At 33.9% G+C, this 13,167-nt stretch overlaps 1 protein-coding gene across 3 annotated transcripts in view; it reads left to right on the top strand.

Annotated features, from left to right (window-relative positions):
• Window positions 1-13,167, top strand: part of LOC126878779 (monocarboxylate transporter 3) — a 407,545-nt gene that overhangs the window by 294,989 nt on the left and 99,389 nt on the right. For all 3 annotated transcript variants that reach the window (XM_050641676.1, XM_050641677.1, XM_050641678.1), the window contains exon 3: window positions 910-1,120. In XM_050641676.1, coding sequence (XP_050497633.1) covers window positions 910-1,120 — 211 coding nt within the window. The remainder of the gene's footprint in view (window positions 1-909; window positions 1,121-13,167) is intronic.

The raw sequence follows: 13,167 nt of genomic DNA, 5'->3' as shown, positions 1-13,167 counted from the left end.
TAGTGTAAGCGACGCTATATTCAGTTAGTATAGACATTTAACCAGAATGTAACCCTTCAACATTATGACGTCATTTTGGTTTTCACCCAATTTTGAAAAAAAAATGTGAAAACGTTGAATTATCCACGTCCGTCTATCCGTAAACGCAACTCCGTCATTATACCAGGTAGAATGACAAATCTGGTGTCGAATGAAAGCTTATCACTCAAGGAAAATACTAAAGGTGAGAAGGTAAGTTTTACCTAGGACTTCCGGTTTTAGACATACAACCGTAAGTACTATTTTAAAGTCACCGTAACAGTACAAGCGATATATTATTCGACGTGCCTTAGCAAGACGAGAACAAAAAATATATACCTCCGGTTTGATGACTGTGTGGCCGTGAACATAACTTCTCCTTTATTAATACAGATATAATGACAAATAAGGTGTCGAATGAAAGCTTATAACTCAAGGATGGTATTAAACTTAAGACATTTGGCCTCGGACTTCCGGTTTTACAGTTTCAACCGGAAGTACCGTTTTAAAGTCACCGAAATAGTATAAGATATATTATTCGACGTGCCTTAGCAAGATGAGAACAAATGTAGGTATACTTTTGGTTTTTATATCATTTTCGGTTAAAAAGTTCTAACCGGAAGTACCATATTTTAGTCGCAGAAATAGTACATGTGACATATCAATCGAAGCGTATTTAAAAGTCGAGCTTAAATCTTTAGTTCCCGTTTCAAAGTAATTTCTGTTTAAACAGTTATGTCCGAAAGTTTAATAAATTGACTTAAAATTAGCGAAATCGAATATCAATTGACGCAAAGTTACACGAAGAGGTGACAAATTTAGAACTAAGGAAGTCCAATTACTTATTTTGTTAGAAGATGTGGTAATTAAAATATTATTTTTGTGTTTCAGGTTGATGTCGAGAGTTTGGCATTTACCTCCAAATTGTCGATCAATAGTCGCAGAGAGCCTCGTCAAATGGTCAGGCCACTATCTAGGAAGGATATTTTTTATTCTGGATCTGTTTTGAACTTACCAGAATACAAATCTCAGAAATCCCTGACCAACTACAGACAGAGCATATTGAGCATACCCCAAATAAAAGGAGAAGACGATGGCACACGTAGGTATTCATATTTTTCTGTAAATGATATCTGTAACTCAATTTTAAATTTAGAAACTGTATTGGCCCGTTTAAGATAGATATACATAGAAATGAGAGAAAAGCGGTAGTCAACTTCTTCTTTGCGTCCTGTGCTTGGTTTCAAGCGTTGGCTATCGTTGTATTAACAAGCTGATGAAATGTTTCTCGGTTAGCGGCTATATGAAACAATTTCTCGACCGTACGACCAGTTGATTGTCCAATACGCATCCAGGACAGTTGTTTTCTTCCAATCCAGCGTTTTCCTTCGATTTTGTCCTGAATGATCCACCAGAGTAAGCGATATTTAGGTCCTCTCATTATATGACCGAAGTCTTGAACCTTTTTTATTTTTATGATGTTAATCAATTCTCGCTCTTTGTGCATGGTCTCTAGCACACGTTCGCATAGGCGCCCATACCTATGGGCAGGGGGGCCGTGGCCCCCCTAGCTTCTCGAGTACTTTAAACTATATATTGTTATCCATAGTGTACAAAATGTAATGTGCAAAATCTTCACGTCTGGCCCCCCCTGAAAATTTTTTTATGGGCGCCCATGCTGACGTTCGTTAGATATGTGTGCTGTCCACGGGATTCTGAGTATGCGATGGTAACACCACAACTCGAACGCTTCTAATTTGTTAAGATTTTTTATTTTTGTTGTTCAGGTTTCACATCCGTAGAACAAAAATGACCAGACGTAGCACTTCAATACTCTTAGACGTGTGGTCAATGACAGACTTTTACTGTACAATACAGAACTCCAGATAATAAAGCTTTTTCGTGCAATTTCTATTCTGGTCGAAATGTCCTCATCACTTTCAACCCTGCACTGAATCCAGCTACCCAGATATCTAAAGTGTTCCACTCTTTCCAGGATTTTGTTATCCAATTTTAGTAGGTCTGAGTCTTCGATATTAATTTTTTCGACCACCATCTATTTTGTTTTCTTTGCGTTGATTGTTAAGCCCTTTGCAATACATTCGTTGTTACTTTCCCAAAATAAAATAATAATGGTAGGTTCGGGATACGATTTGGGTAAATTCTACTTACTATGACTATAGGAACCCTGTTTCGAAGATCTATATATGTTCAATTTTACTTAAAAAATTAATAACAATTTAAGACATCTTACTTGATGGATATTCCATCATAATATAACAAAAATGCTAAAAACAGCACTAATTATGGGTACTTCTTGATTGTTATTATAATTATTTCCATTTCTAATATCATCAATAGGCGTTAGAGATATGTTGAGCTTAGAGAGATTTTGAGAATTCGAACAATATTCCTTAACCATAACCCTCTACTGCATGAATTATTGCAAACATGGAATAAAAAATATTTTTATGTATTATGATTTTTATTAAGACATAGAAAAGGCATTAATACATTAAAAATAACTTTTTAGTCCTATATATAAAAGTTTTTTTGAAAACCCATATATGGTTTCATATGCAATAACTACAAACTGGAAGATTTTTTGAAAATCCATATATGGTTTCGCATGCATTATACGAACATATTTTAATAGAATGTTAACATACAAAAATACGTACCTATTAGTTATGAAATTGTAATAGACAATTCCTTTTTTCGTTATAACACAAAAATACTTTACACTTTATACATTTGGTGTAAGTTTTTTTTGTACATATTTGACACTGTTGTCGAAGTTTTTGCCATTCTGGCATGTGTCCAATGTTGTCTGTACGCACAGAATTTAATGGTATCTCCTGATGTCTTGCGGGAGTTTTTCTTGCTCGTTTCGTTGGTGTTGGGGTCCTTCCATTGGTTAACACAGGTGGAGTTCCTTGACGACTAGACGTTGGAGTTCCTGGACCACTAGACATTGGAGTCCCATTTTGTACTACTGGACGACCTCTCTTTCTTGGTAGTGACTTTCCAGATTTACATAAATGTTCAGAAACGGCTTGTTTGAAGTCAAATAATGGCATATAGCAATTTTCTTCATTTTTTCTACGCCAAAGTATCCAAGCGTTTACCACACATAGATCCAACATATGAAAAAAAAATTCGTTTATACCATATTCTTTATCTTGGATGGATTCTGTAAACACCCAGCATCGAGTCTAATAAGTCCACTCCTCCCATAAGCTGATTATAAACTTCAACAGCTTGAAGACATGGAATCTCTTTGTATGTTTTTTCTTTTCGGAAGTATCTACGTTTTGTGGTTCTAGGTTCACTACCAACGTAAGTTGATAACATATTTACTGGCTTCTTATCGAACCAATTTGTTAGACTTATGTTTACGTCTTCAACAAGGGCAACTTTTTCTACAATGAAACCACGTTCTTTTTTCTTTAGTTCTTTTTCGGATGGGATTCCTGAATTTGGAACACGGTTTAATCGAACCGTACCTAAAAGCAACAATCCATTTTTTGTAAGATAAATTTGTAATTTTGGACTGTTAAACCAGTTATCGAAAAATATTTTATGATTAACGTTCTTCGGCACTGTCTCTGTCAGTCTAGTGACAACATTTCCACTGACTCCTAAATCAGGCGCTCTATTTGGAAAAGTATTGCTTTGTTCATCAGGAAAAATGTCAAAGTCATAACTAAAACCTGATACACCACTTGATTTTTGTATCCCCACTTGTGAGGTTTTGCCGGATTATATTGTTTGAGGTGGTGCCGGCATTTCGTAGGGATAATTTGTTCGTCCACATAGCTAGATGTTCCTCCTTGGGAACCAATAAAAGTCTTTGTTTAATCTTATTTAATAAATGTCGAATTTTGTACAGTTTATCATGGCCTTTATTACCAATAGGATAATATAGAATATTATCACTAAAATGAAGGTTTTTCTTTATAATTTACCACCTATTGCAGGTCATAGATTCAAATACTTGTGGTTGACCTACAGTTGCATTCCAGTAAAGCCTCGATGATGGTAATTTCACCAATGACTTTAAATATTACAGTTACTATGAATTGCTCCATTTCGTTTTCGCTAATATTGGCAGGTTTGTTTATGTTATCCTGCAGGGCTTTTAGGTATGATTGTTCAACAATCATAAATATTAATTCTTTTGGAAACAAAAACAAGAAAAAATCTGCAGTAGTTTCTAACTCATGGATACATTCTGGCAGCTCTGTAACGCCTTTAAATGGATAATCACGTTTATTAAAATGCTTCAAATAGCCTGATTTCCATAAAAAATTTTCAGGTTTCTTTTTTTTTTTTTTTTTGTTGAAAATTCTATTTATACCAGAGCAACTAGGTAGATTCTCATCCAAATTGCTTTGTTCATTGCTATCACTATCACCAGACTGGGAATGACGACTTCGAGGAATATATTCATCATCTGAATCAGAACCTAATTCGTCTTCACTTAGTTCTTTATTATCAGGAATATACTCATGATCTAAATCTGAACCTAGATCGTCTTCACTTAGATCTCCATCATCAGGAATACAGTTAACGTATCTAGACGAGCCATAAAACTTCCCAGAGTCCATTCTGAAAATAAAAACCAAATGATAATTTTTCTAACAACTTGTCGAAACCAAAAGACTCCATTTTCAAACAAATAAATGTTTAAAAATAATAAAATCTTTGGATTTCTTAGTTCGGAAACAGATTCTCTCTTATACCTATTCCCCATCCTTCTAAAATTTGCAAGGAATAAAGGGTGATGAATGCAGAGACGTGGGGGTCTATATAGTTGCACTCCACAACACATCTTTTCATCGAGGCAAAGATCAACGAAACTGTCTCCTTGTACTCAATACGTGAGTAAGAACGTAGGTAGATAAAGGCATTATTTTTATTTTCAATTCAGAGATCATTACCCTCTTTCTATGGCCATTTCGAACCCCTTAGTTCTCATCAGGAAAGCTACCGTAATGATGCTCTGAAAAGAAAATAAAAATCTTTGCCATTTCTGTCAATTATAAAATATAATTAACATTCAGACGCTATAGCGACATCTATTAACAACTTGTCGAAACCAAAAGACTCCATTTTCAAACAAATAAATGTTTAAAAATAATAAAATCTTTGGATTTCTTAGTTCGGAAACAGATTCTCTCTTATACCTATTCCCCATCCTTCTAAAATTTGCAAGGAATAAAGGGTGATGAATGCAGAGACGTGGGGGTCTATATAGTTGCACTCCACAACACATATTTTCATCGAGGCAAAGATCAACGAAACTGTCTCCTTGTACTCAATACGTGAGTAAGAACGTAGGTAGATAAAGGCATTATTTTTATTTTCAATTCAGAGATCATTACCTCTTTCTATGGCCATTTCGAACCCCTTAGTTCTCATCAGGAAAGCTACCGTAATGATGCTCTGAAAAGAAAATAAAAATCTTTGCCATTTCTGTCAATTATAAAATATAATTAACATTCAGACGCATTCAGACGTATAATTTTTCTATAAATGCTGTAACCAAAGTAAGATTGAATGCATTCGAAACCATTCTTGGATTTTACGGATTTATACCAATTTAGACGGAATGCATACGAAACCATATATGGTTTGATAAATAGATGACATCATAAACCTACATTGTAAAGTGAAATTCGATGTAGAAAAAGATTTATACAATAAAAAATAATACTTACTTTCTCCAAAAAATTGTTTCCCACAAATAAATTCACTATTTCGATAAAAAATATTACTTCAAAGTGGAGTCTATAGCGGCTTCCCACGATCGGCAATATTGCGGATGGACACGGACCCGCTCGCACCACGCACCGTGGGAAGCGTATCGTCCGTGGTAGCAAAGACGCGTCTGTGCTGGTCCGTACTAGTCCGTAGTAACTACGGCTTCTCAAGATCGGCAATATCGCCGACAGACGCGGACCAGCTCGCACTACGCACCATGGGAAGTGGTCGTCTGTGATAGCACAGACACGTCTGTGGTGATCTCCTAGCGGAGGTTGGATATCATAATGGCTATGGTCACTTTGTTGCCTGCTGCTCTGAGCAGTTGTAATGAACTACAGTTAAACCATTCTCTAAGGTTCCTCTTATTGTTCCTTAAATTTGCATATACAGTAAAACCTGTGTTACCGGCCACTTGCCAAAAACACAAATTGTAAACTATGCATTTGATCATTATTATGTTGACCTTAACCTGGCATTAGTCGCTAGGTTGGTTCTTAAGTGAGTGGTCGCGCGTGAGATTTTGTCTCACAAAGGTACCCAACTTTCGCCTTTTTTTACGAAATATAATTTTCAAAATAGATTTTAAACTTAATAAAGTTATTATTAGCTTTACACAATGTGACTGTTGATGCGCTGTTACAGTTTAACCTAATCTAAAAATGTAGAAATAATATTAATTTTAATATTTCAATATAAATTTTAAATTTGTACTACTACCTTTATTTTATTGTTATGCAACAGGGTAAGTTCTAAAATTATCTTTGCACGATTCAAATTTCAAATACAAAATAAAATAATGCTACAATATAAAATAATGCTAAAAATAATGCTGAATAATATTATACACGGTCTATTCGATTGTAGAGGAAGGATAATTCGGAGACAAGAAGGAACTAGAGCATGTGTAATTTACCAGGGAAAAAGTTGTGTGCAATATTCTTAAACCGTGAGAGAAAATCTCATATAGCGACCAATGCCGGGTTAAGCAAAGTTGTTGTGCATGACTGAAGGTTGCTGAGTTGGTACGACTAATCTAAGTGTATAGGAGGTTGCCCCCCCCCCCCCCACACTACACTCTTTTTTATTTTTTTGGACAAACTGTTTTTTCTTAATTTTATATGATGTATAATCAAAAGATACATGCAACCCTAAACAACCCTTTTTTCTAATAAACAATAGTTTTTTGTGCTGTTTGCGCAAATAATTATTACTTAGGTTGGTCGTATTCACTCAGAAACCTTCCCGGGTTCATGTACAACAACTTTGCTGGAGGTCATCCTATTATGATCAAATGCATAGTTTACGACTCTATAAAGGACATAGAAACTTTTTTATATTGTGTCGTGTAAACATCAAAAACATGGCATTATAAAAATAAATATTTTTCAAATCAAAATGTCAATTTTAAAAACAAAAAAAAACTTCCAACGTGGGGAATGGAACCCGGCTTGCCTGGGTGAAAGCCAGGAGCTAGGTATTTTAGGCCATGATGGATGTAAATAAGCCACGGAGATAAATATTTGACATATAGTTGTAGGGTTTTTCCATCTAGTTTCATATTTTATCTTGTTTTGCCTAAAAGCCCCGATTTTGGGCTGGCTGACACATCATTTTTTAACGGAACACCTAACTCAATAAAGAAAAACATCCATGCTAAAATGCTCCGGTCAAATTTTACACTACCTCCCTGACTATTATAAAGCATATCCAAAGTTGGTCCAAAATTTGTTTTTGAGCAACGATTTTTTTACAAGTTAATAATTTTTGTTAACACATTTTGTTAAAAATAAAATACATTATGTGTGTAATTATTGATTTACATGGAATGTGCATACTACACATTTCACACCATATTCAAAACGAAAACATTGAAAGAGATAAGAAACTTGACAAACGCAATGTAATCAATGCCAAAATTAAATGAGTCACATATATAATCTCGATCAAAAGCACAGACTGTCGCGGACCATGGGAAGACCTCTGTCCGCGGTGCGTTAGAAATAATTAGAATCCGCGGTGGTCGGCTGTTCGTGATGATCCGTAGAATCGCAGACCATGGGAAGACCTCTGTCTGCGGTGCGTGGTGGTCCGTGCTCGTCGGCTGTGCGTGATGATCCGTAAAATCGCAGACCAGTGGGAAGCCGCTATTTTACACAAGCTACCGTACATTCATTACATGTGTACGAATGAATGAGGTTATAACGATCTTTCTCTTGACTTGTACGCAACCAAACATACAGATGCATAATATAATGAGTATTAGTTATGATGTAGTCGGAATTTTCTATGGGCAGTGGATATTATGCATACTACAATACTTCGAAATTTTGAAGCCACAAAAGGTTTCGTATGCGGTAGACGGTTAAGAAATAACGCCTAAATAGGTTAACAATTATTATTAGCAGCGAGGTCGGACTCCATTTATACCCCATGTTTCTTATACCCCAATACAGATACTAGAGCCCATTTGATCATCTTGTCTCTTAAAAGAGCGGGTATCGTTTTCAATAAAAAAATAAGGTCGCCCTTGAATTGCTGTTTTGGTGTGATGACGATGTGCCTTTCATGATTGTTTTTGTTGTCCTTGGTATGATGGATATTTATAGATTCTCTTCAAATTTTTGCCTTTTTATGATATTCAGGATGTAATGATGCTGGTTTCGGTTACTTATCGAAAATATATTATATCATTGTGCAATGAGATTAAGGAGCCACTGAAAAGCAATATCCCCTTCCCGATGTTCCTCTTCTCCAATTTGTTCAAGTTTTAGCTAGAAATAATTGTTGACGCTCTCTGATTATTATAATTTGCAATGGTCTAAAGTCTAAAATGAAGATAATCTCAGCAATATACTAACAAAAGTGGGGTTTATAACATAATATTTAACCACTCAAAGAGTTAAATACCTACATAAAACTTACAAATCATTATAAATATTAAAAAATGTGGACCTCCAACTACAAAATAGGCAGGCATTTCCTTATGTGTATTCTGTTGTTGGCAAAGGGTGTGGTTCAACCTGCTGCAACTCCGGTTACAAATATAATAGACCTGGATCCAGCGTAACAAAAAAAAGTTTATTAATAGCAAGCTGAAAATTTGTTAATAGGTTAACGGTGTCTAGTCGGACAAACTTTGATATATGGGAACACTGGAACACGGGAAGTTTTAATTGTGGAATAGGTTAAAAATTTGGAACGTCAAACTACGAAAACGTTCCATGTATTTTGTCGGACAGAACTTCCAATTGATCTGTTACCATTTCATTAAACTCTCATTCAAAAATCAGACTGGTGTTTATCACCAATTCGGCATTTTAATGAGTTCAACTCGAAGAACATGACAAATGACAGGAATTATGTTGGTGGTAAATAGCGGTGTTATTTTTGCATGCGAGTTTAATGAAAGGGTAACAAGTCTGTGTAGTCTGACGTTCGAAACCTGTAACCTGTTCCATAATTAAAACTTTCCCTGTTCCAGTATTCCCGTACATCAAAGTTTGCCCGACTAGACACCGTTAAGCTATTAACAAAGTTTCAGCTTGCTAATAATCAACTTTTTTTGGTACGCGGTATCGAGGCCTACAATAATACTGGGAGAGATTGAATATCTCAAAGTTATCATTGAGAATTGACTTCGTGTAAGAATTTACGTGGAATGTGTACCTTGCAAATATAACCTCTAAATCTACAAGGGTCCTCTGGACATGCCATACGCTTTGTGTCAAACATAGAATCAGAAGAAGAGTATAATGATCTATTGGCCATATATTTGTATAACGTATAACGGTTATCAAATTTATAATTATCTATACTGCGTTTGTTTTTTTTAACAATACAACACGGCAAAATACAATAATAGAGTTGCAAAAAGTGTGAAAACTAGCTTTAATAAAAGTCACGGATATAATAAGATCGTATCTCACTTCAGCCTTAAAGGTACCTAAGTTTAGAACTTCGCCTACTTTATATACGTACCTATAAGTAAGATCGCTCAAAAAAGTGCCTTTATTCACTTTTAAAACGATTATGATTTATTCGCCAATAATTCCTCTTACATCAGGAAAATACCAGCTCTCACCTGGCTAGTTTAACATATCACTATTTGAAGGCGAAATCGCGAAATCATTCATTTGTGGGCGATCTTACATACAACCAGGGCAGCTTTATCCATTAGGCAATATAGGCAGTTGCCTAGGGCGGCACATTATGAGAGGGCGGCAAGAATACTGTACAAAAAATATTTGTATATAAAAATTATGGATCTGGGTTCTGTCATTAAAGAGTAAGTATATGAAGCTCTTTCAAATTACTTTACCTCAAGGAAGCCAAAAAATTGTGCCCAAATAAAACATATAAAGAAATAAGAAAGAGAAAAAGAAAAATTCAATTTGACGAGGAGGCCGATGATGAACTAAACTTTTCAGCTAAATAGTGATGAGATGAAAATCCACACATTCTATATTATAATCGACACTAAGACACCTGAATAGACGTCTGGAATCTGATCGACAAAATTAAGCAATGAAGAAATTATTAAAGAAGCTGAAAATCTGATACAAAATAAAGATGACCAAGATACATCATTCATACATGAATGAATTCACTTAAAGGGTAATTTGGATATCACAATAAAATCACCAATAATTGACATAAGAAGAGTTAGTGCAGTCACTGAATGTGGATATGAGCTATTACCTCGGATTTCGTTGAACCTCCATCGATTTGCATGAAAATTGGCGAGTGATTAGAGGATATCTCAAGGAACAAAGGTGATATGGTGTCAACTTGCGCTTTTACCCTGGGGGTGGATGTCACCCCTTCTCGGGGGTGAAAATTATTTTATTAAAAATATCGCCAAAATTAGATAGAGGGACAAATTCTAAACAAAATTTGTTACATACAGTGATTAAAATAAATCAAAACTTTTTGAGTTATTAAAGATCAAAGATTTTAATTTTTCGTGAGGAAAATGTATGTTTCTAACCGATTTTTCATAAATAACTCAAAAACTAAAGATTTTACCAAAATTGAAACTAATAAAAAATGAAATAAACTCCTTACTGGAAAAACCTTTTAGTGTTAACTAAAAGTGAGTTATAGTTATAATGGGTAATTGAATGTATATTTTTTTTTCGGCGAGTACCCAAATCTAAGTACATATATTCAAGCTTAAATAACGGGAAAATGATGAATTCTATAACATAGCCTTATAAACATTTGTCAAAGTACTTAGAAATATCTATAAAATGAGCCTCTGAACAAGTTGATAGCATTAAAATTTAGGCACCAAATATTTTTCAAAATCTATCTTTTAAAAATTTTTCCAAAAAAGTTATTGTTTTTTTTTAATAACACCGTTAATTTTTACGATATCAGGTTTGCCTAAAAACTATTTGAAAGTTAATTTTAATGACGATTAAACCACGTTGAATTTAATCTTTTAAACCCCTTACTTTTTTAAAAATAATAGGTTGAATGGCCCTGGTTACATGGTTCTCGCAGCAAAATTTAAGCTTTAAATCTTTTTATCTTGGTTATTTTTTATCCTACAGAAATAGTAAAAAGGTAAAATATTGGATACAGAAAAAACTAAAATTTGGTTATACATATATCACTTTTTACGTGTATTGAGTATTTTTGGAGTTATTATCAAAAGAAAATGAAAATTACGATAATTTTAAAAATTCTGATTTATGTAAATTATATCTTTTTTTCAAAAATATGAATTCTAAACCGGTCAAAATTGTTAAAATCATTATATTTTACAGGTATATTTTATAAAATGCTTCGTTTTCCTGTTATTTAAACTTGAATACTTAGATTTGCGTACTCGTCGAAAAAAATATACATTCAATTACCCATAACACACTTTGAATTAACATTAGTTTAGTTCTTTAAGTAAGTGAGGAGTGTATTCAGATTTTTATTATCTTTTATTTTGATAATTATAACTTTTTTGTAAAAGCTTATAGTTTTTGAGTTATACGTGAAAAACAGCTTTAAAACATGCATTTTTTTACGAAAAAATAAAATCTTTGATCTTTAATAACTCAAAAAGTATTGAATTATATTAATAACTTTATATAACAAATATTGCTTAGAATTTGTCTCTCTATAGATTTATGGTATTATTTAAAAAATAATAATTTTCACCCCTGAGAAGGAGTGGCATTCACCACCACGGTAAAAGCGCAAGTTGGCGTCATGTCACCTTTATTCCTTGAGCTATCCTCTAACCACTTATCAATTTTCATGAAAATCGATGGAGGTTCAACGAAATGGGAAGTGAAAACCTTCAGTGACTGCACTAAGTGGATTGAAAGATACTTTCCCTAATTTTGATATTGCTTTGCACAGTTATTTGTGCATCCCAGTTGCCAGCGTGTCCGCTGAAAGGTCATTTTCGAAAATGTCAAGAATTAAATAGCTATTTGTATAACAAGGGAAGAAAGTGCTACTTATTCCCGTGTTATACATATGGTTTTTCCACCTTCCTCAAATTAATAACAAGTCATTTTTCATTTATACTTAATTTATTTATGTAACTAACCAACAAAATTTATTAAAACTAAGACTTACAAGTAGGTACAATAAACTGTCAACTGTCAAATATAAGTCAAATTATTAATGTAAACATTGTTAAATCAAAATAACAATTTACTGCTTTTTACCATTCTGCAAAATACAGGGTGTTTTATAAGTAAACGTTAAAATGTATAGATACTTACGTAATAGAAAATAGATATTGTACAGGGCGTCAATAAGTTATATTTCATGAATCAAATACCATGACGTCACTTTTACTTTTCCTCCCTAGGGAGGAAAAATATTTTATATTAGGGAGGAAAAGTACAACTTTGCTCCCTACAATCAGGTCCGAAAAAGTATACTTTCGGTAGAGGTAGGTGGAAAAATAATTTCCCATCAAGTATGACGCAAGAACGTGTTAACAATTTGTCGAGTTTGTTAAGAAAATTTTTTTTGAAATGTCTTTTTTGACAAGAACTCTGTGATGTGATCAAACTGGAGTGAAGATTTTTTCTGTGATAGGTATATAAACATCGTAGTTTAAATCCATTTTTAGTGTATTCTTATTTAAATACAAATTTCTGCAATTTTTTTCGCAAAAATGGTAGGTCCATGTTTGAAGGGCGGCTACTAGAGAATTGCCTAGGGCGTCAATTGACCTAAACGCGGCCCTGCATACAACCCTGACTTGGCAGCGTCTGAGAAAAGTGGATTAAAAAAACGTTGAAACAGGAAAAGCAGAAGTTTTGTGTGCGAGACGGAAAAAAGCGTTAAACGTTAGTTTTACTTCTTAATATTTAATAACAGTGGGATATTTTATGAGAATTTATGTACCTTAATGTGACACAC

The sequence above is a fragment of the Diabrotica virgifera genome, chromosome 1, assembly GCF_917563875.1.
Source record: "Diabrotica virgifera virgifera chromosome 1, PGI_DIABVI_V3a".
Lineage (NCBI taxonomy): Eukaryota > Metazoa > Arthropoda > Insecta > Coleoptera > Chrysomelidae > Diabrotica > Diabrotica virgifera.
The sequence above is the reverse complement of the archived record's forward strand: the minus strand, read 5'-3'. Positions and strand labels throughout refer to the sequence as shown.